This window comes from Cyclopterus lumpus, chromosome 7, assembly GCF_009769545.1.
Source record: "Cyclopterus lumpus isolate fCycLum1 chromosome 7, fCycLum1.pri, whole genome shotgun sequence".
Taxonomy (NCBI): Eukaryota; Metazoa; Chordata; class Actinopteri; order Perciformes; family Cyclopteridae; genus Cyclopterus; species Cyclopterus lumpus.
The window spans coordinates 5,950,608-5,972,873 of NC_046972.1; the positions used below are offsets into that span (position 1 = coordinate 5,950,608).

Consider the following 22,266-nt stretch of genomic DNA (forward strand, 5'->3'; position numbering starts at 1 on the left):
GCACTGTACGACATAAACACACCCATTCCTGCACAAGGACACACCTACACAGTCCCCGTGGTCTCTGTGGAGTCCAGCAGCGATATGGTCGACATCCAGAGAATCACCCCCTCAGTTTGCGCGTGTGTGTGTGTGTGTGTGTGTGTGCACGGTCATCAATCAGCACATATGCAATTGTGTGCACATCTGCCAAATGGATCTACTTCCCCCTTCTTCAAAGGGTATTTAGACACAAAGACAAAGACAAGGTGAGGACACGTACGACAAAGAACCAATGACACGAGGGTTAAACCAAACAAAAAAAACACACAAAAGATTAGACAAGACATACAAACAAGACAAAGGAGCCAGCGCAGCAAACCAAGAGGCTCACGGGAGGACAAACAGGACAGGAAATGGGAGGGGGGGGGGGGGGGGGGGTAAAGAGAAACTGAGTATGGCAACTTCTCCTCAGCTGTAAGAAGTGCTCACTCACTTTCTCCGAGGGATTTTGTTTTCATTAACAAGCAAGAATACAACAAATAATGTTGGGTGCACACACGCAGTGAGATGGTCTTGATCTCGTGGAATGTGTAAGCTGCTGGTTCACCTCAGCAGAAGTAGGGGGGGAAGAGTCAAGACATGCTTAGTTTGGAGACTTTGACCCCCCCTGATGAACTAAAGTCGCTGAGGTAAACAGGAAGAAGAAGAAAAGTATGATTTAACAGAATCATTCTTTTCCTCCAGAGAGAGAGAGAGAGAGAGAGAGAAAAGACACCAAATACAGCTCAGTGAACCCTCTCCTGGCAAACCCTGAAAGAGCTTACAGGGCCCAATAAATCTCCATTGAAGCGGCTTGTGATAAGGTCAAGGTTATTAAAAGTGCTGAATATATCATGAATAAAATAACGCCGGCGCGCAGCATTCCGACTCTCACATACCACCGACTTCACAAAGCGCTGGCTTATCGTTGCTGATTTTGTTAATAGAGGGGCTTTTTATCTACTTCTTACATGTTTTCAAATTATACATGTTTTTTTTCTTCTTCTTTTTCCCCACAGAGTGCTGTCCTCTGATTCAAACTCCAGGTGGCAGTAGATAATAAAAAAGCCATCGGGGAGGACGGGCTGCTGCAAAGAGGCTGCAGCTCCGGCTGGTTTTTGTGCAGCTCTGAACTTCAGAATGAATTGAAGCCGAGGCTCTTTGTGACTCGTATTGGTAACCATCTCAATAATGGAAACGGTGTTTGGTCTCCGCGGACGAGGGTTTAGCCCTGTGGGGGAGCGGGGGGGTTTGCCCGGAGAGGAGGTGGAGGATGAGGAGGCGAGTGGACGGTACCAAAGTCTAAAAGCTTTTGAGAGACTCACCTCTGGTCAGATGGGTTCTCCAGAGACTCGGGACTTAAAAGGGAGCAGGGGGGGGGGGGGGGGGGGGGAGAAAGTCAATGGCATGCAGTGTAAGCGCACAAGGCCAGGAGGAGAGGAGGAAGGATGTGGGGGAGGGGGGATGTTGTGAGCCCACTGGGAGACTCACACAAGGTCTGGCTTGGACCTGGAGCTTCAAAAAGCACAACTCATCTGCTCTGCCGCAAAAACATCGACCGTGTCAACAGTCGGTAACAGCTGCTTGTGTGTGATCACAGGAAGTGTGTCGCTGAGCCCTGATCACACCACAAGGAGCTTCTCAAGGGGAACTAGTCGGATCAGGATGGATGACTAATGCACCAGAATGCCCTGGGATGAAGCTTCTTTTTTTGGTGAGCTATCAAGATTAAGTACACTCATGGTCAGTGTCCACACGGGTAAAAGACTCTATATTTACGGCGCAGTGCCGCGGCCATTACCGTCCGTCTAGGGGAGGGACGCCACCAATGAGAGAAAATTGGCCAATTGTCGGGAAAAAAAATGGGGGTCAAGCGCCATGTCGCGTGGAGAGTCACGGCCAGATCTGATCTGTCACTGAAGTAATGGGTCTTGAGCAAAAATCGACCCTGAGCTTTCAGATGTGTGGGGGCAGAAGGGAGGGGCCGTAAATAGCAACGGCGACATTAACCCGAGGTGAGCGCTTGACACGTTGGCCTCACCCGCCTCTCTCTCTCTCTCTGAGAGTTTTTATTTCATTCCCTTTACAAAAAGCAAAACAAAAAAATCAAATCACTGCGAATTGATCGGTACGCCCCCGCCAGGGCTCCGCTGTGCTTAGAGCCACACTCATTGTGGCTCTTAGTAAATGTGACATCCATTACACTTTTGACAGTGTAATGGATGCCCCCCCCCCACCCCATCCCGTTAAGTGAGATTGATGCCCGTGGCTACACGCTGCGGAGAGAGAGAGAGAGAGAGAGATCTCAATCGGAGGTCTAATCTACAAAAGAGAGACAGATATGTGATTAACATGTCGCTGCCTCTCTGATGACCGGTGTGGATTGGAACTCTGGGTCGAATCCAGTCGGCTTAATTTGAGCTGAATTCAGCTTTGTCGCTTTTTTGTCCTTCTTTTCTTTTACTTACCGAGCTAATGAGCTGGAAGAAAACCCCTTAATAACTAAGTCATGACCGAGGGCAACCAGCAACTAGGTTAAGGGGTATTTAGTATATCCTCCTCTTCCAGCTTTTTCAAGGGGCCTCGTTCATTTCCCACAAACACACAACAGATTCAGCGTAAAGTGCACGGCAATTCATTTGGCTTACGACTGAGTTACAACCATGCATAAAGATAATGCACATTCTTCGTACAGCAATTCATTTCTCATCTGAGGGGTTGAGCACAAGGCTTATCATGCACACTTCATGCTTCCCTTTGCACATGGAGAAAAAAGAAGAAAAAGAACCAAGGATCTAATGGCACTGCAAAATGTATTTAGGATAATGGAATCTGTCAAATTAAATCATGGATATGGAGATTTGAATAATCTGACTTAAACGGTAAAGATGATTTTCTGTGTCGAAATTATGACTGGAAACTGAATGTACTTTAATCTTTTTCAATTGGGTTAACTATCAAAAATGGCTTTGTTGTTTATCGGGGGGTTAGTTGGGCTGGATTGGAAGCTGGGCAAAGACCCAGGCTTTAAAGTCTACTTACTCTGGGATCTCATTGGTCAGTTGGCTTGAGTGAAAAGGGAAGACAGCGAAGGACATTCATGTGAGACAACACGTGTGTGGACAACGACAGACTGAAGGACAAAAAGACAACTGGAACGCTGAGGTCACGGACAAACGACAAAAGATACACATAGCGACACACACACACACACACACACACACACACACACACAATGCGACACATAATGCTGGAGTTTCTCCAGCCAGCTGTTTTTCTGAGTGAGTCGCGGGCGTCCCCATCGGGAGTGTGAGGATCGGCAGGCTGTGGCCCGCTTCTCACACCTGAGTGTTTGTGTGAAGAGCTGTGGGACGACGATACAAAGCCGTATGCTAGATGGCTTTTTTTCCAGGTTCGTCACATCAACATTTTTTGTTTTGTTTATTGCCAACCTGGCGGCGCATCTCTGCCAACCTTGTAGATGGATGGAAGAGTAAAAATGTCTCATCGGCAGCTTAAAGGGAGAGGATTTCTTTTTGTTTGGTTGCCGTTTCAATCATTTAAAAAACCTTTTTACACCTGGTCCAAAAGAAACAAACATTTTACACTTACGTCCTATTTTTTTTTTTTTTTTTAGTTTGAATTTTGTATTTCATTTTTTTTACAGAAAACAGTCACGCACATATTCTCTGATTGTACGAGACCGCAGAGCGAACTGAGCGCGCTCAGGGCAAACACAGTGATTGTTAACCGTCTCGCTAATTAGCCAAATCCTGTGAAAAGTGGAAGCAGGACTGTCACGGACAAGTAAGGAGGGGGGGGGGCTATTAGCCAAGCGCCTAGTTCACCCTGGAGCCTTAGCACTGATGATATCATCAACGCTGTCACCACGGCAGAGGGGATATTTGGCTAATAGCTCCTCGCAATGGAGGTGCTGGGTGACGCCGACTAAACGAGGACGTTCCCCATGCCCTCTTCCTTACCTCTTCGTGACCGCGTTGTGGTACTCGATGAACGTCCGCCCGTCAAAGGCAATGGCCTCGGTCTCTCCGGCGGCCTTCTCGTAGACGGCTGTGGAGGAGGGGGGGGGGGAAAGGATTTGTTCAGAGGATGAGATCACACCAATCAATAAGAGCTGAGGGGTGGGAGGGCTGACGGGGGGGTTCTGTAGTTTTAATTAACGTGAAAGGGACAGCCGGCCACACGCACAAGGTTAATGGTGAAGGCGGTGACTGAGTGTGTAGGAAAGATCAGGCCGGAGTGAGTATATGTCTGGCAGGGTGACGGGAAGATGATGATGAAAGGGATGTGCAACTCCCAGAAAAAAAAAGAAGAGCATTTCATGAATATTCAACTGACTTCATCACTTTCATAACTGCCACTTTTAGTTCGAAACCACTACACAAGAAACACAAACTGAAGGAGACATCACGGGTCTCCTATCAAGGCTATCGCGTTTACCACGATTTGACTGGAAGAAGGGTAAAGACAAACGTAGGGAAAGAACCATAACGACCACGAGCCCGAGGTACTCACTGTTCTCACAGCGCTCCCCTCTGAAACCATTCAGGCAGAGGCACTCGTAGTTGTCCAGCACGGGCTTGCAGAGGCCGCCGTTGTGGCAGGGCTTCTGGGAACACGGGTGGTCCTGGAACATGGCCACGTCGCTGGAGCGCAGGGCGTTCTCCTCTCTGAGGATGGGGGAACCCATCAGGATGATCTGGGCGCAGGAACCACAGGGTTAAAAAGGGGGCCATGCCACGCCGATGACTTCCCACATACTTCGGGTCGAAGGTCAGCTCACTTGCCATGTGTAGTACAATCTTTTGGGCTTGGAGGTCACACACACAAATACATACAACAAGGCCTGCGTTGCAAACTTGAGGCGTTGAGGCATTTGAAAGACGTGGGGCATTTATTTATCAGGCAGCTAAAATAATCCAATTGTTGGTTGCGTGAGAGACACGTCGCATCCAAACCTTTTTCCTTTCATTGCACATTTTAGTTTGGGTCTCGAGTCGGTGTGCCCTCTGCTTCCTCATTCAGTGTAATACATACTGTATATAATATGAAGTAAATGCATACTACCGTCAGACATAAAGTCTCCAGAAGCTCATTTTGAACGTTAGTTTTCAAACAGATCTTTTATGATCAAACTGCCTGCAGGCTTAGTTCCTGTAACTAAATCAGTATAATCTCATAAGCTCACAGACCTGCGTTCACGCGATACTCTTGATATTAATTGTTTTTGACCTTTCTTGGGAGGGTTGCCTTTATGATTCTTGTCTTGGCTTTAAATCTCTCAGCTCGGTTTCATTGCCTTTGTTGGCAAATTTGTCACATTCATTTTCTTTCTCTCTCTCTCTCTCTCTCTCTCTCTTCATCTCTCTCTCTCTTTTGCTAAACACTTGGAAGATTATCATTTGTTCGACAGAAAGCATCGAGACACGTTGCGGTTTCCGCTGAACAATCATGAAACCTAATTATCACCACATCACTTTACACAGTGACGTTGTTGACTGCCACACATGATCTGTTTACACACAGGTGAAGTGTCCCAGAAATGAGGTGTTGATACGACACACACACACACACACGCACACACACACGCACACGCACACTAAACTGAGAACACGTCTTTCCTCATAATTAACTATTCCCAACAGGCCGAGGAAGACTAATGCCACATTTGGCTTTTGATTTGCTCGCAACTGTCGAGGGAAAGTTTGCAGAGGAGAACTAATGACAAGTTTGCACAAACAGTAACATCCTGCCTTTGTTCTGCCGGGTTATTTTTGGCACCAAGAGATGAGCTTTATTTTTGCTGGAAAGTGGAGAGAAAAATAATAAAAAATAAAACAAAACTGGAAGGCTGTCAGGGAAAGATCTGAGAACCGTAAAAGATGGGACTTCAAAATGCTCCTTTTATTATTAGTGCATGCTAATCTGAAATGAGCAGAGCCACTGCCCGTCACAGTGTGAGCTTGTAATGGGAAATGACTAAATGGGGGTACGTAGTAGTGTACTTACTGACAGCTGGACAGCTAATAACCGCCATTGAGGGCACAGAGTCATTAAAATAACAGATACTGGCTATACATAGAATCCAAGAAGCGGATGACACACTACTCCTTGTGGAAATAGAGGCTCAGTCAACATTTACCTCCTGGATCGTCCCCTTGAAGCCATCCGTGAGCGCGGCCACTCTCGCCAGTCGGCTGTAATCGGGAGCTCCGCCCACAAACAGAGACTCTTTCAGGTTAAGATCTACGTGCAGGTTCTGATGAGACAGGACACAAAGAGGTATGGTGAGGTAGTGCTGTGTACACTCGGGCAAACACCTCCTCGGCCGCACTGCATGTTACTTTAAAAATGTCTTCCGTCGCCCATCTCCAATTCCTCTCGGGGGTTGTTTTCTCTCTAGGACGTAATGGTTTAGATTTTTACTTTAGTGAGTGGAGTCATGTGTTTGTGTCCGGGGAGCGTGAAATAAGTTGTAAGATTGAGATTCCTAAAACACATTTGCAGACGTGTCAGTTGTATAGATTGTCCCATGAAAAAAAAAAAGACCCCAAAAAAAACCAGAGGAGTTATCCATATTGTAGCCGGTGGACACTTTAACTGCACTTCCTCGCCCCTCTTTCCACGTCAATACACTCAATACATTACACCATAATTGATTTCGGTGTCTCTCAGAGAGTGGTCAATTATCCTCTATCTGAGAGACATAAAAAGAGACTACAAAGGGAAATCAGGAGCAGGCCGAACTTGAGATATGGATGCTTCTCCGCCGACGTCTCTAATAAATGGCTGATCATAAGCACCGACCTTTCAAACGCCCGAGTGTGGAGACACATTCATTGTAATTCATTTGCGCTGCAAGACGGCTATGAAATTCAATTCCTTCCACCGAACCTTTGGGACAATTGCTTTGCATTAGCAAGGTGCCGCGTCTCCCGATCCGCGGATGGAAAGAGGGGCGGCCCTCCTCAGAAGGAAGGAATTAATGATCTTTACTTTATGTGGAGCAGTAATTGCCAGAGGGCTAAAGTGGAGTTAATTGCTGGAAACAATATGGAAGGGGCCAAATAAACAGGCTTTGTGAAGGCAGGCTGCTCGGCTTTATTACAGGATGGGATGTGGAGTGCAGGAGGCAGCGTTGCTTGGCGGGAGCCCCGGGGGGCTCCTTGAGCCGCTTCCAACAGAGAGATAAGGGGGGGGTGGGGAGGTTGCCTCGCTGAGGTGAACGTCAGACGCTACCGGCAGAGAAAGTTACTTTGGAAGTGAGATCACATGCAGTGAAATGTTCCGTTCTCCTTTCACACGGGTAAGAGACCCGGTGAACGAGGACAGCTGGTTCCGTGGGGCGATGTCCAGAGGAGAGGTGCTTGTGTTGTTATGGCCGAGTGAGTGGGTGGGTGAGTGAGTGAGTGAGTGAGTGAGTGAGTGAGCGAGTGAGCGAGTGAGCGAGTTCATGATATGATGGAGGGATCGTTCCAATGTTTGCAGGAGAAGCGAAAAGAACAGCTCGGCTTGGCTTGGCACCTCGCCGTCTCCTACGGTGTGTTTTTCTTCTTCTTCGCCTTCGCCGTCGTTTCTTCTTCTTCTTCTTCTTCTCCCTCTCACTTTTTAGACGGTCATGCGGCACCCGGTAACTCGCGATATCCTCGCCTACGCCAAACTAATGAAGACGGCTCTTTGTTGCTAAAAAAAACAATGGCCGCCGCGAAGATGGCAGTCTTCTTCCCTCCCACCTTCTCACCCTCCCCCCCTCCCCCCACACACCCTTTGCCACCCCCACAGCAGATGGGCCGAGGTGAAAGCCAAGCCGCGTTCTTCAGATGCGCTGCTTGTGTGTGTGTGTGTGTGTGTGTGTATATGGGCTTATGAAATGGCAACGTTTTTCTAACAGAACTGGCACCTTTCAAGCTGCCCGCAGCTCTCCTGTGCTCTTGTTGCATGGAGAGATGGGGGTGAGAGGACACGGTGAAGGACTCAAATGAAACATGGGCTAACAGGTGTGACTGGGACTTGTCTCATTACCTTGCGTGATTTCTTATTTCCAGACAGCACATCATAGAGAAGGAAAGAAAAAAATAGGGAGGAAGAGAGTTATTAGGTGAAGACTAGTAGGTATCTGTGCACAGAGGCATGCAGAGCTACAGTAGAGCTAGCAAGTGCAAGGGCCCACAAAACATGCACTCTTTCATGCACACACACACACACACACACACACACACACACACACACACACAACATCCAGATAGCACGGGCGAGTGAGATCAGGCAAAGGAATGCAACATGCACCTTCGCGTTACGTGCCGTAAATAGATTTACACTTTTGAGGCGAGTGGCTACAAATAAGACAGCGAGTCTACGAAAAGGCCGTGCACGAAGCAGATGGCGCCATTAGGAAAAAGATGAAAAGAAAGAAAAGAAGAAGAAGAAATAAACATCGCGGATGAGAGACGGTGAGTGGTGCCACTTTGCCCTCGCTGAGGCCGCTGAACGAGAGGTGAGGTTGGTTTTCCTCCCTCCTACCTGCACACGTGTGCCTTTCAGAGCGTGCTGCCTCATCACATATTTGCGGTCTTTGATATGACGAACGCTCCCATCGGGCACTATGTATCCATCCGTGTGCCCGTGTGTGACCACTTTTGATATGATACCGGCTTCTCAAAGCAAAAGCGTAAAACCATAACCCCCCTCCCTCCTAGTTCTTGAAGCTCGAGTGGGACCGAATTAGCTGAGAGCCACGCTGGAAGGGATCTCTGCATTGAGCTCTATAACTAGTCTGAGCTACATACCCCCCACCTCACCCCCCTTCTTCTGCTTTTTCCCCTTGCTCTCTTCTTTTAATACGATTTTCTGCAGCCTCCGTTGCTGTAAAACACAATTACCATACAGACGATGGGAGGCTAGAGAGAGAGAGAGAGAGAGGGGAAAGGACAGGGGGGAGTGTGTGTGTGTGTGTGTGTGTGGTGGGGGGCTTTGCGTCTAAATGTTAAGACGTGTTGACAGAGTGCACGTTCGCGATCACAAATTGCACAGTTTAATATAATTGGGTGACTTACGGGCTAATCAAACTATTAGATCGCCTTCATTTGGAGGCATGTACCTGCTTTATTGGTCTAGACGCAGGGCTGAAGAGTTTCATTACACTACTGTATCTCCTTTATCTGCCTCCGGCTCCCAAGACACCACCTCAAAGGCTGAATTCATCAAATTGACTGTATACCAGCAGTAAAAAAAAGCTTCTTTCTTTTTGAATTTTCTACATGAAACACCAGGTTTTTATCTCTAGAACATCAGCAGGCGGAGAGGCAGAGAGATTGTCTTTGTTTTCTTTTTGTGGAATTACAGGACGTCCAAAATTTACGACAGCTTGTCAAACTGGCCGTCCACATCTGGAGCTTCCCCACCCTCTTACGTTGATGGATGTCGGATGGGGGGGAGGGACGGACGTGGGGGAATGATAGTGGCAAATCAAGCTAGCAGAACCGCAGGGTGTGAAGCGGAGTTGAAGAACATTAAGAAAAAGGCGGGTGGGGGGTGTCTTGCCCATTCAACTGTGTGCCTCGGAGCAGCAAGTTGCAAGGTCTACAAGGGCAAACACATTCTAAATAATTAAATAAAAAAGGGGCACCAAAAGCCAGAGATTGTGGCGATGTCGTGACCAGAGCACACCGCCGCCGCCGAGACGAATGAATGCATGTCGGTACGGTGCAAGCGAGCCCGAGCAGAGAATAGACCCCATCAGCACATCGAGACGACCACCAGCAGGAGTTCGCTGGCTCGCTGCTGCCTCCTTACCGGCGCCTCCCCTCGGACAGGGTCCTTCTTGTTCACCAAGATCTCTCCTTTGCGGTTGGAGCGCTCCAGGTTCACGGTGTTCCACACGTTCAGCTGGATCGGTTCCTTACTCCTGAATCACACACACACACACACACACACACATCTATTAGCATGACATTTCATAGAATCATAGCACCCCCAAGAAATGTCTTTTTCCAACGCCTTGTCTTTGTTTCCTGTATGAAATCCCATTTGTATTTGAGGGCGTAAGTCTATTTCCCCCCTAGCTGTGTCGGTCACTCCCTCTTAAGGGTCATCGGCGGCGCTGACCTGATGGTAGCGGGTCCCTTCCCCAGGTCGTAGCGGAACTCCAGGACGCCGTCGTTGAGGGACAGAGAGATGAAGTCGCCTTTCCCGTCCGTTTTCTGGCCGTTGTAGAAGATCAACCCGTTGGAGTCATTGGCCATGAGAATCACCGTCATGCTGACCTTTTGGCTACAGGGGGGGGGGGAGCAAGCAAACAGAAGAGGCACAAAGTCAGAGTCACAAGGTCAGAGTCACGCCCACTCTACACCTACCAAAAGACTGCTTGTTTGTTGACTCGGTCTATATGGAAATTAGGTAAGAGATGCTTGTGAATATTCCGCATGCTTCGATGACGTGTAATTTGAGTTTAAGAAGGAAAGCAGCTGCGGCCTCAGGCCCCAGGAACGAGCGTAGTCTGGAACGCCGCGGCATCCCGTGTTCGGTAATGCATGTTACATGCGGAGACACGGGGGCTTACCGCAGATCTTGCCCGTAGAGATGGAGCCCCTTCAGCTCCAGGTAAGAGTCTCCGTTGAACAGTGGCATGTAAGCCCCTCTCCTCTCAGCCACTGGAGAGAAAGAAAACAAATAAATAAACAACAAAGAGACCATATTCATCCTCAGGTCCCGCTTTTGTTTTGTTCTTGTTGTTGTTGCCGACAGAATTGAAATTCAGGGATAGTCGCTGCATCTTTCAGGGACCTGTCAGCATTATGGAAAGAGATGGATTTGTGTTTTCATAGCCTTTAGGATTAAGACTTTCACTTGACAGAAATTCAAACAAATAATAAAAAAGCAAAAGAAAATCCCCTCAAAAAACGACAGACTGATTACACAGCCCGCCACAGTATAACAAAGAACCTTTGGAGATATGTAGAGTTTAACACCACGGCCGGGACCCGTGAAATAATGCAGCCATTGTATATTGGCAGGCCTTTTTTATTTTTTATTTGTACAAATTTGTGTCTTTGCAACATGTCTGCGTCTGGCTGTCTGGAGTGATTAGGGCCGGCACCGTGCCACCCCTCTAACAAGTGGCTTGACATTAAAAATCATTCAAGTGTCACCCGGGGGTGGGTGTATGTGTTCATGGTGCAAAGACTACCAACACTAGATGCTCTCCAACACAGAAACACACACAGAAACACACACAGAAACACACACACACACACACACACACACACACACACACACGCATATCTACGTAGCCGGCAAGAAAGCTTTAATTCGTAATTGGCTGGGATTAGCTGAGTCGAGTCGGGACGGGGGAAGGCAGACGGAGATGAGAAAGCTAATTAGCGATTGTGCAGAGGACTGCTAATGATGATGGCACACACCACGGAGGAGTGTGTGTGTGTGTGTGTGTGTAGAATAGTTGCGCACAACGCTACAAGTACTCGCGCACTAAACTGAAGTCCATTAGACTAACGGAGCTGCTCAGGGTGTAGTTTCTTACTGAGGAGCGTGGTGGGGTTCTTTTTGCTCTCTTTTATTTCCCCCCTGTGTTCAAAGCGAAAGCTTCGCGATCAATAAGTCGCCAGAGGTCCAGGCGTTGGATTGCATCAAGCGGCCAGGAGAAGAAAAAGCACGATGACCAGAGAAAAGTTGTTCCTCTTTCTGAAACGCAGCGAGAACATAAACGCAACGCCCGGGCAGCTGCTGCCGCTGCATCTCGTGCTCAAGGTTGAATTTTGTTTATGTTTGACGCTTAATTAGCACACAAAAAAAAAACAATAATCAGAAAAGCAAAGAGCAGCTAAAAATGCACATTTTGCCAGTTCAAAAAATGAAAAAACTTTGCTGCTGCAATCAAAGCTCCTGGCCCCGCCTCCAATCAATCAGCTCTTCATTGAATAACTTCTCGATTAAGAGTCAATTCAGCTCAAACGTGCTGTGTTGGCGCCAACGTTGAGAGAACGTGCCAAGAGTCGCCCGAGCGGCAAGTAAAGATGAGCTCATGAAGAGAAAGGTGTCATTCATAACATCAAGAAAAGTGGCAGAAAAACAATCAACCATTGAAATATGTGTGTGTGTGTGTGTGTGTGTGTGTGTGACCGAGAGAGAGAGATAGAGAGATTGTGGAAGTGTGTGCACTGAAGTTGTTTTTGTGTGTTAAAGCTGCCCCCTAGCTTATTGTAGCATGAATGTAAAACAGTGTTGAAATTCCAAGTCCAAGTGATCCTGCTTTCATCACTAAATTCTAATGATTTACCCCGATCACAGGGTAAAAGACCCAAGCCGGGCTAAGAAAAGTGCATTCAATTCTATTGGAGCCTTGAGAAAATCCTTGATGGTGAATATTACAGCAGCGAGCTGCACTGACAAACACTGGCAGAATGGAAATGGTAACCATAGCTCAACTGAAAGTGCGCACACACGCACTTAATATTACCCACAATTCACCTTCAAGGTACCGGCTGTAAGATACCCGTCTTCTCAACTGTTCTCGGTGCAGCCCTCGGAGGGTGCGTGCACCTTATCTGTTGAGCTCCTGTCTGGGGCTGACACTGGCTGACTGATGCTCCCATTAATCACCGCGGGCAGGGAGGACTGATGCGATTAGTCATCTCATTGATTCCAGTGGGGCGGGGGGAGAATAGCCTTTTTGGAATGGCAGACGCTCTCACACACACGGCATTGATTTTGGTTCACCTCAATTTATTTTAATCACCTGCTAACTGGGACTCGGCGCTCGGAAAGGCTGCTGTTCCCATCTGGGTGTTCTTCCCCTTTTGTTAGGGATGTGCACGTGCGGAGCGCGTTTGCTTTCAGCCGCCGCTACGGAAGGCGGTCGTCCGTAAACCTTCATGACAACGTCTACAAAGCGAGGGAGGGGGGGGTAAAATAAATCCTGGGAAGACTTGAGACTGCGACACCGGCATAAATGCTAATTGCTAATGCGAACTTCAAAAGCAGCTGAGCCGTGCTCTGGTCTTTTCCCCAACCGCGGCCCGCTTCTGCCATGTGGAGCTGAGTAGCAACAAACACGTTTGAACACAACACCTGTGGGCGGATAGGCTGGGGCTGGGGGGTGGGGGTGGGGGCAGGGGGCCTCGCCTCGCTGTCTCTTCCCCACTAACAAGCTCAGCCGAGTCGATGCGGTGAACGGCCCGTCGGGGCCAATCATCTACCTCGGTTCTGCAGCCCACCAACCCTCCCATTCCCTCCCAGCCTGAAGGCTCAAACCCCCACTTCCCCCACCCACCCCGTCTCTTCTTTCTGCATTTGATCTCGCTAGTCGATTCTGATTGGATGGAAATGTCACGGGGCGAAAAGCAAAAACCGGAGAGAACAAGCGAGGTGTGACGCGGTGGAGTTACAACAGCACGCATTGAGTCACATTACCTTTCTCGCAGTGCCTCCCTTCACGCCCCATGGGACACTCGCACTTGTAGCCTCCCTCGGGCAGCGCCTGGCACTGGGAGGACAGATGGCACCTGTTGGGCTCACATGGGTCATGGACGTCGGCACAGGTTGGACCTAGAGAGAGACACACACACACACACACACACACACACACAGTGAGAAAACCCGGCAACGTTCTTCCACCCACTCTTCCTTTTCTTCCATCTGAGCGGAGGGACCAAGATAAAAAGGGGCATGAGGATTCCCTCTGTATTCGGGGTCATTTTCATAATGTTTTTGGGAAATATGTTACACGTCCAGCGGAGAGCCTCCCCGCCGCCACGTTTCTGGGCCAAAGCCGACTGTGGGAAAGGGCAGCGGCTGGTTGGATGGTGGTTTTGCCCTCTGTCACACAGCCCCACCGAATTCAGCCGTCATTACTCGAGCAGTCGGAGCGCTTTAATGACTCCCCCCCCCCCCCCCCCCCCCCCGAGTTGCCGCGCTGAGCCGCTCCCCCCCCCCAAAAAAAGAAAAAGAAAAAGCGTTCACTATTCAAGCATAAAAGTTAACTCCGACAATTAATTTGGTGCTGGGGTGAAACTTTCTGCAGTAAGGCAGCAGCAGGGGAGGGGGGGCACGCTTGGCTGGGTGCTGATGCTGTCTGCTCTTACAGGAGCGAGATTCTCTCCGAGTTGCTTGTTAGTTGGCATTTGCTGGGGGGATAAAAAAGAAGGAAGGAAGGAAGAAGGGATGTGAAAGTAGAGACAATCACCGAGCATTTGGCAGGAAGTTTTAAATGTTTTTCGACATTTAATCTCTCGTTTCTGTGTCGGACGCACGGATTAGATGGTGTCGGTGTTTACAAAATGACATCCAGGGCTCCCACTGGGGGGGGGAATGGGGCATGATTTCCACTGTCAAATTAAGCTGTCACGCTTACTTAGAGTGCGTGAGTAAGTCGTGATCACAGTGAATCCCAGGAGAGAAGGCAAAGTAAGGAGACACAAACATCAGATGTGTCACATTTCCCACTTAGTTCTCTGCCCGCGTCGGAATAAACCTCTCGGAGCGACGTAGCCGTCCAAAGATCTCCCGACTACCGCCGACCTGCTGCCGCTAGCACCTTACCCCAGAATCCTTTGCTGCACTTGCAGTGGAACATCTCCGCCTCCTTGACCTGGCATGCCGCGCCGTTCTTGCAGGGATTCGGCTGGCAGGGGTTGTTGCCGCATTCGCCCACGCCGCTGCCGTACGTGCTGTCGCCGCCGCTCTCCTGCAGGTTGAGCATCCGGTTGTTGACGTCCAGCAAGCGGATGCAGCCCACGAGGCCAGTGGCCACCGCTGTCCGCTCCCTCACACTGAAGAGAAGAAGAAGAAGGAGCAGAAGAAGGAGAAGAAGGAGAAGAAGAAGAAGGAGAAGAAGAAGAAGAAGAAGAAGAAGAAGAAGAAGAAGAAGAAGAAGGAGCAGAAGAAGGAGAAGGAGAAAAAGGAGAAGGATAAGAAGAAGAAGAAGAAGAAGAAGAAGAAGGAAGGGGGTGAGCGAATGTAACGTATTTCACGCAAAAGCTTAAAACAGCCTACAGTTGCATTTCTTCCACCACTGACTGAATAACAAGGAGCTTCAGAAAGTTTCAGTGCTACTTGGTGCTCACTTATTTCGGTGCGAAATAGCATATTCTTGCTAATTAATATTGCATATGAATGTAAACCCATAGAGGTCAGGAATAGATAACTGCACAGTGAACTAAAGAGTCAGAAGCCGTCAGCAAAATGAACATAAAAGCTGGAGATTAAAAGGTTTAATTCAAGAGAGGCTGCAGTTAACACACACACACACACACACACACCCACACACACTTACTCCTGCTTTATGTCCTCGGTCACCCCGCCGATGAACAGGTCGGTGTCGAGGTTGAGGCCGTCCGTGCCGCGCGGACTCTCGCCATCGATGTGCGGCTCGTTGTCCACGCTCAGCATGGCGTTGCGCCGGTTGCGCGTCACCACCAGCTGGTGCCAGCGGCCCCGAGTGACCTGCACTTTGCTGACCACGGTGCCGGTGCCCGAGCCCGTGTTGAACCTGGGGAGAGGGGATGCAAAAGCGCGTTGGAGGAGGTTACTTCCCACGCGATGCGTTTGCTCTTTATGGAGCGGAAATCTGCTCGCGCTGTTCAACGAGACCAAAATGGGATATGTGAGAAACAGGTGCAAGACTCTCCCATTAGGGATTCTGAACTATGTGACGAGGCAGTCATTCGCTTAAAAAAAAAAAAAAAAGGAAGAAAAAGTGTTCTCACACCCTCTTTTTAATTAAACCTTTTATCTAATGAGATTTTTGCTGAGGGAAAAAAAGGGCTGCATCATCACAGCAAAGAGCGTATGTGCTCCCACACATATGGGAGCATTAGCACAACCTGAGAGCAATTATATGCCACAAATAATTAGTTCTTCTCCCCACGTCTTGGATTTGCCGTGCTGTGGGTGGTAATCTCACCGCTGTATTTCTGGAATTGAGGCGGGGCTCATTTTCAAAGCACAAACGACTAATGAACTCCTTTGGTTCGCTATTGATTTCCCTCTGAATGGAGGAATCTGACCTGGGGGGGTGGGGGGGGGGGGTGTCAGGGTGAAAACAACCCAAAAGATAAACAAGAAAACAGGATGTTGTTTGAAATAGGGGCCAAAAACAGAAGACGCGGTGCGAAACCTCTTATTAGTCTGTCACGTATCCCCCCGAATGATTTTTCTTTCTTTTTTTTATGCATACAATTCCACTGCGGGGGGAAAATAGATGAATACTCAGTGTTTCTGCAGGTTTCATCGTGTCAGCCTACTACTAGATGCGTATTGTTCAAATTCCGTCACACGTAGATCCTAAAGGGGGCGCCACACCGATTCAATGTGGTAATTTGACCCCGGTTTTGAGCCTGCGTGTCTGAAATGTGGAGACTGAATAACGAGGGTGTTTTCACGACAATACGGAAAAGCATTACGGGACGCAGGGGTGGGATCCAATGTTTTTGCTGATGGATTTATACCAACCACAAACAAACCAAAAACGTAATGCAATTCACCACATTGCTGCGAAAAGAAGTCCTGCTCACTGATTTACAACATTTCCTTTGAAAGCCTAATGCAACTTAACATGTTGTAATTATAGTGTGTATACTGCAGATACATCTCAGATGGTTGGGGAATTTCTCCGCTGTTTATGTTTATCATAATAAAATTATTATCTGCCCACAGTGGCACGGTGTGGATATATTTATATGAATACTATATGCTGCTTCTATCATGATGCACGAGTCATTGCCTCCATCTGTAAGTATGTACCATCAATATATATATATATATATGTGATTCAAAATACAAAAATGAAATGACAAATGATGACATCCATGAACATATTTCCCCACCATCTGCAAACGTGATCACGCGAACAGCTTGTTTGCAAAGTTTGAACACATTTCCTGTTGTCGTAGCCGGAGTCTACGAAGCTTCTGTCTCTTTTCTTAATTTACTTTATGTTGTTATTTTCCTGGCGGCGGGAGCTTTCAACATGTTTCCTTTGCTGTGATCATTTGCCTCATTATCTCCAGTGCCGGCCCCCACCCCCCCCCTCCCTCTTCACTCACCTGAGCTCCACCTTGCCGTTCACCAGAGCCAGGGAGATGAAGTCCTTCTTGCCCGTCTGGCCATTGTAGAGCAGGAGGCCGCTCATCTCCGACGCCCGGAACTCCATGGCGATGCGGACCGTGTGGTAGGCGCTCATGGTCTGGAACGCCAAGTACGACTGGCCCCCGAACGACGGGATGAAGTATCGGATCACTGTGGGGGGACGGAGACAACACGCCAAAAAGTCTGACATTACTACACGATTGGCTTTATCGCGGCGTAATAGGCGTTTAATGTGCACAATTAGGCGCGGGCGGAGAGTGGGGGGGGTCGCTGGCGCCGGATGCGGGCGGAGGAATGAGCCTCTCTTGTCAGTTTATTTTTAGGAATGATGTTTTCTCTCGAAACGCTCGTTCGGTTTATCAAAAGGAAGAAAAGGGCGGATTTTTTTTCACCCACCCTCAAGTCACATTCCAGCATCCACCCACCCACACACACACACACACACAGATGCACACACATGCACACGTACACACACACACACACACACACGCACAGGAAGCCTTTGTGTTTCTGCCACTGCAATTATGATCATGATCATCCATTTTTCCTCCTCCAAGCTCATTTTCCTCTCCGTCCATCTGTCTTTTCTGTCCTTCTCTCTGAGGAGAATGGCAGCTGATGAGCTTCCACACTTCTAATGACTCGATTGATCTGGGGGAGGCCGCCACTTTTTTTAAGAGCAAGCGTGAGTGTGACTTTATTTAGCCACTCAAAAGACACACACTGATTCCCACCAGCTAATCCCCATCAAAGCAATTACTGTCAATTATCTTAAGATGCAGCTGCGTGAAGTTGCTGCTCCCCCCACCCCCCTCCCAAAAAGAAGGGTAAGGTGGGGGGGGGGAAACGAAAGAGTTGTGCCTGCTGGTGAGCGGCTCAGCGCGGCGCTCTCTTCCGAGGCGTCGAACCTGTCGGAACCACTCGAGACGACTTTTGAGGCGCGGCCGCCGAGGACAGATGTCGCGTCGTGAGAAAAACGTCTTTGCTGTCAAGTAAAAAAGAGCTGAGCTCTGATTGCGTGTTGTCTTGTTGAGCTTTAAACGACCCAATAAATCATCGGCCACGATACATAACCTAGCATTTACATATTCCAGCACTAACCGAAAGCCATTACTCACGCAGCTAGTTACGGTGTCACTTTGGGACGCTACAATTAGACAAAACTACGGCCTAACAGAGGTGTCAGAGTTCCTTTTCTATTTACTTTTTCTTCCATAATGCTGTGTTTCTGCTACTTTATACACATATTAAAGCACTTAGGCAAGGTTACAGCTAAAGCAAAAACAAGCATTAATGGCACAAAGGAAAAAGAGTGCCAAAAACCCTCTCAGTTGTTGTGAAATCACTGTAAAAGTCAGCCTTTGGTACTTTCTTTGTCATTTATAATGTGCAACAAAAAACACAGAAAAGACAGACTGAGGAAAGTCTGATCCAGCTTATTTTTCTTAGATGAGTTCGAAAATAAGCACAAACAGTTGAGAGCGGTAATAACAGACACGAGAGAGGAAAACGCGTCGAAGAGGAAAACGCTCACCCTTCTCGCACACGGAGCCTCCTCGCCCGGCGGGGCACTTGCAGCTGAAGTCGTTGCCGTCGTCCTCGCAGGTGCCCCCGTGGAGGCACGGGTGGGAGCTGCAGGGCTTCTGCGGCTTGTGGTGGAGCCTGCCCCTGACGTGAGCGGCGGTGGTCGCCGGATGCGGCGCGGTCGTGGTGACTGCCGCCATGGTGGTGGAGGTGGTCGGCAGCGGTGTGGTGACCGGCGCGGAGGTGGTGGTGGTACGCCTGCCGTTGTGAGGCCTGCGGCTTGTGCCTGGCGGGCGGCGGGTGATGTACGGGGAGGTCGGCGGAGGCCTGGTGGTTGTAGTGGCGGTAGTGGCGGTAGTGGCGGTGGTGGCGGTGGTGGCGGTGGTGGCGGTGGTGGCGGCGGTGGCGGTGATGGTGGTGGTGGTCGGGGTGGGGGCAGCTGTGGTGACTGACGCCGCAGTGGTGGTGGTGGTGGTGAATAAGGGGATGGAGGAGAGGCCTGTCAACGGAGAACAACAGAAAATTAGTTAAAGTCAAAGGAGTTGAAGCACATTGAGCTGGAGATGTTCCTGTTCAACGCCCGTGAAACCTTTTTCATAAAACACCTCATGAATAACTTAAACCCCCCCCATTTTTAATTTGTATTAATCCACACGCAATCCTGTAAAAACCCATACTGCATTACCATAATTGGTGAAGTGAATGTTCTCGTCCTCCGGCTTCTTCACGGCGATGCTGGTCTCTCTGGAGGCCTTCAGCTGTTTCAGCAGCGCTCCTTTGATGTCCTCCACCGTGTATCTCGTATCTGCAATAAACGAGACGTACAACCCGGGTCAGGACGGGGCCTCTGGGGGGCACTGCCAAGCAACTACAGGGCTGCGCCTCGGCGGGAATAATATCCGCATCGGAAAAGGCCCCCCCCCCCCCCCATGTGTGGAGGATCTCCGAGGACCACTTGCCCCCCCCACCCGACCGCCGCTTGTCCCCGCTTTCTCTCCAGATGAATCGCTCTCATAACGTCCGTTGCAGATGTTTGCTTTACAGGCCACGGAGGAGCGCCGCCCCCGCACACAGGTTATGAAGGGGACTAAAAGGCACTCGTAAAATCAAAAATACAAGCAGAATGGGGAGGTTGGAGTTGTGTCTGGAACAAAAAGGAGCTTCAAGACCCAGTCGTGGCTTCAAAAGTATCATTTTTGGACTGAATTCACAGACAGATCTGCACTTTCTTAGTGGATTTATTTTGTTCTTTTTAATAAAAGAAGCTTGCGAGTACATTAGTGATGTGAACAAACCTTTAACAGAATTAATAACTCATTCATATTGTCACTGCATTACAATAGCTGCCAATCCCTTTAAGAGTAACAGCATTCTTATTTTTCTCAATAAGCACAACTCTGCCTGGGACTCAGCGAGCCGATGGAACAGAGAACAAGTCAACAGTCTCTCCTTCACGGCGAATTAGGGAACACCTTTTTCTTTTTTGCAACAGAGTAAGTTGGCATTGAGAAGAACGCACAATGCCCCGGACGCACAATCCTCTAAATATTTTTGTCTAAATAATATAATAGTTCTTAGCCAGATTGTTTTGGTGTGTGTGTACAAACACTAATTTAAATGAGCTTTCTGTTGCTGCCTCCTGTGCTGTGCACCTCCTGCAGAGGCAAAAGGCCATCTGAGTGTTACGTAAAGGTACAATGTGGTGTATATGGAATGTTAAACAAACGATGTCATAATATGATCTAAAAAAACATGACGCTCTAAATGTTGCGTGCACCGAGTTTATAGGTATAGGAGGAGTAATAAAAGATTTGGTTAGGCAAGGATTCCAGGAGAACTCATTTTGCTTTACAGTCCACGAAGTTACGAGTGGAAATGTAAGGCGCTTAAAAACATGGTGAAGTGGTGGCTAATTCACCATAAAAGAATTTAATAATTAGGTCTTCCTTGGCCGGTGGGCTAACTTTCATCCCAATTTAATTTAAATCCAGTTAGATTTTTAGTTTCTCTTTTGTTATCCGACTTAATCTTCTGCTTCCTTCAGAGATCTCTCACCTGGCTTGAAGTTGGCCTCCACGAAGGCCAGGATGGAGTTGCTGGGCGCCAGGTTTGGGACCCGGACGCTCAAGAAGTCTTTGTGCGCGTCCGACTTCCTGAACAACTCGTTGAGCTGAAGGAGGGAGAGAGGGAGAGGGAGAGAGGGAGAGGGAGGAGAGAACAGACAGAGGGAAGAGATGATAAATGAGGCTGGTAATGAGCTGCCCGCTATCATAGCAGCGAGTCCGTCTCCAGAAGACTGAACTCCAAGGAAGAAAGACTGCCGCTCTAAATTGGGGCGCAGAGGAGAAACCTGCACAAATTGACATTTAGCTGCAGCCGTGGCATTAATTACGTTTTCGGGAGGAGCCCAGATAAATGTCGTGCAACCTTGACATGAGTTCCTGATTAGTTACGCTGCCCCGGTCCCATGTGTGCAAGTTGTAAACGCCAGAAGATGGAAGTTTTTTTAAGCCAACAGGGATATTCCAGCAACCAGCCAAGTAAATGAAATATTATATCTCGGAAATTGGACCATTTTATTGCCAGTTACACATCCAGGCGGACTCATCACGTCCACACGCCTCGTCCTCATTCCGGCGGCTGGTTGACATCGTGGGGGCCACGGGGGCGTCGGGGGTCCGCTGACCCCACTTTACGGAGAGGCCGGTTTCCAGTGTTTGATCCCAGCACTCCTCCACGCGGACCCGTCTGCCACGTTTTCCACTCGGGACAATGATTGTCCACGGGGAAACCAGGAGAGAGGCATATTCTGCTGGAACTCTCGTGGTTTGCGGAGGAAGTAATAATTGTTTGCTCATTTTGAGTTTCATGAACTGAAGGACTCTCATTGGTGGGGCGGAGGTGTAAAGGCAAATTAGACTTAGGGCTGTGAATGCTGGACAAACACTCAGCTACGGAAGAAAAAAAAAACTCTGGTTCCTCTCGCATTCATTCATTTATTTAATCGTGAAAATGTGCTGCGGCTCGATTCTGCGTGTGTGTGTCGGTGTGTGTGCTGTTGTGCATCTATGTGTGTGTGTTCAAGTGAGAGTTGGAAAATGAAGAGGGGGACGGCTGCTATCAAGTGGCACACCAGGCTTCAGAAGCGCACAGGCTCTGAGTGCAACGAGCACACACACACACACACACACACACACACATGCTCAAAAATCGCTTTGAGGTAGTAGATTAGGTCCCAGTGGAGGCTAGTGACACCGTAACAACAGCTAGTAGATGTGTACTGTGTACACACACACACACACACACACACACTTCATCAGAGGAGCGAGGCCTTGGCTTGACAACAGAGACATTTGTTCAAAGGTCCGAGCTCAACAGAGAAAACGGACGACGGGGGAAAAATATCCAAATTGCTCAAATATCTGTAACATCTTAATTAATCTCACATGAGATGCCGCGCTCATGTGTTTGGCGAAGCGATTGACAAATTAGTCTTTGGACGAGTCTGCAGAGAGCTGTTAGCTTTTTTTCTCTCCTCTTCTTATTTAAAATATATTATTAAACTTGGACAGTTCTGGGAGCCTCGTGGAGAATCTGTGT

At 48.6% G+C, this 22,266-nt stretch overlaps 1 protein-coding gene across 1 annotated transcript in view; it reads right to left on the reverse strand.

Moving 5' to 3' along the window:
• agrn (agrin) overlaps window positions 1-22,266 on the reverse strand; it is a 204,256-nt gene that overhangs the window by 5,426 nt on the left and 176,564 nt on the right. The window contains 13 exon segments of the mRNA XM_034538350.1: window positions 4,005-4,092; window positions 4,558-4,741; window positions 6,185-6,301; window positions 9,835-9,946; window positions 10,147-10,311; window positions 10,601-10,691; window positions 13,468-13,602; window positions 14,596-14,825; window positions 15,329-15,544; window positions 17,100-17,292; window positions 18,677-19,165; window positions 19,352-19,471; window positions 20,722-20,836. Coding sequence (XP_034394241.1) covers window positions 4,005-4,092; window positions 4,558-4,741; window positions 6,185-6,301; window positions 9,835-9,946; window positions 10,147-10,311; window positions 10,601-10,691; window positions 13,468-13,602; window positions 14,596-14,825; window positions 15,329-15,544; window positions 17,100-17,292; window positions 18,677-19,165; window positions 19,352-19,471; window positions 20,722-20,836 — 2,255 coding nt within the window.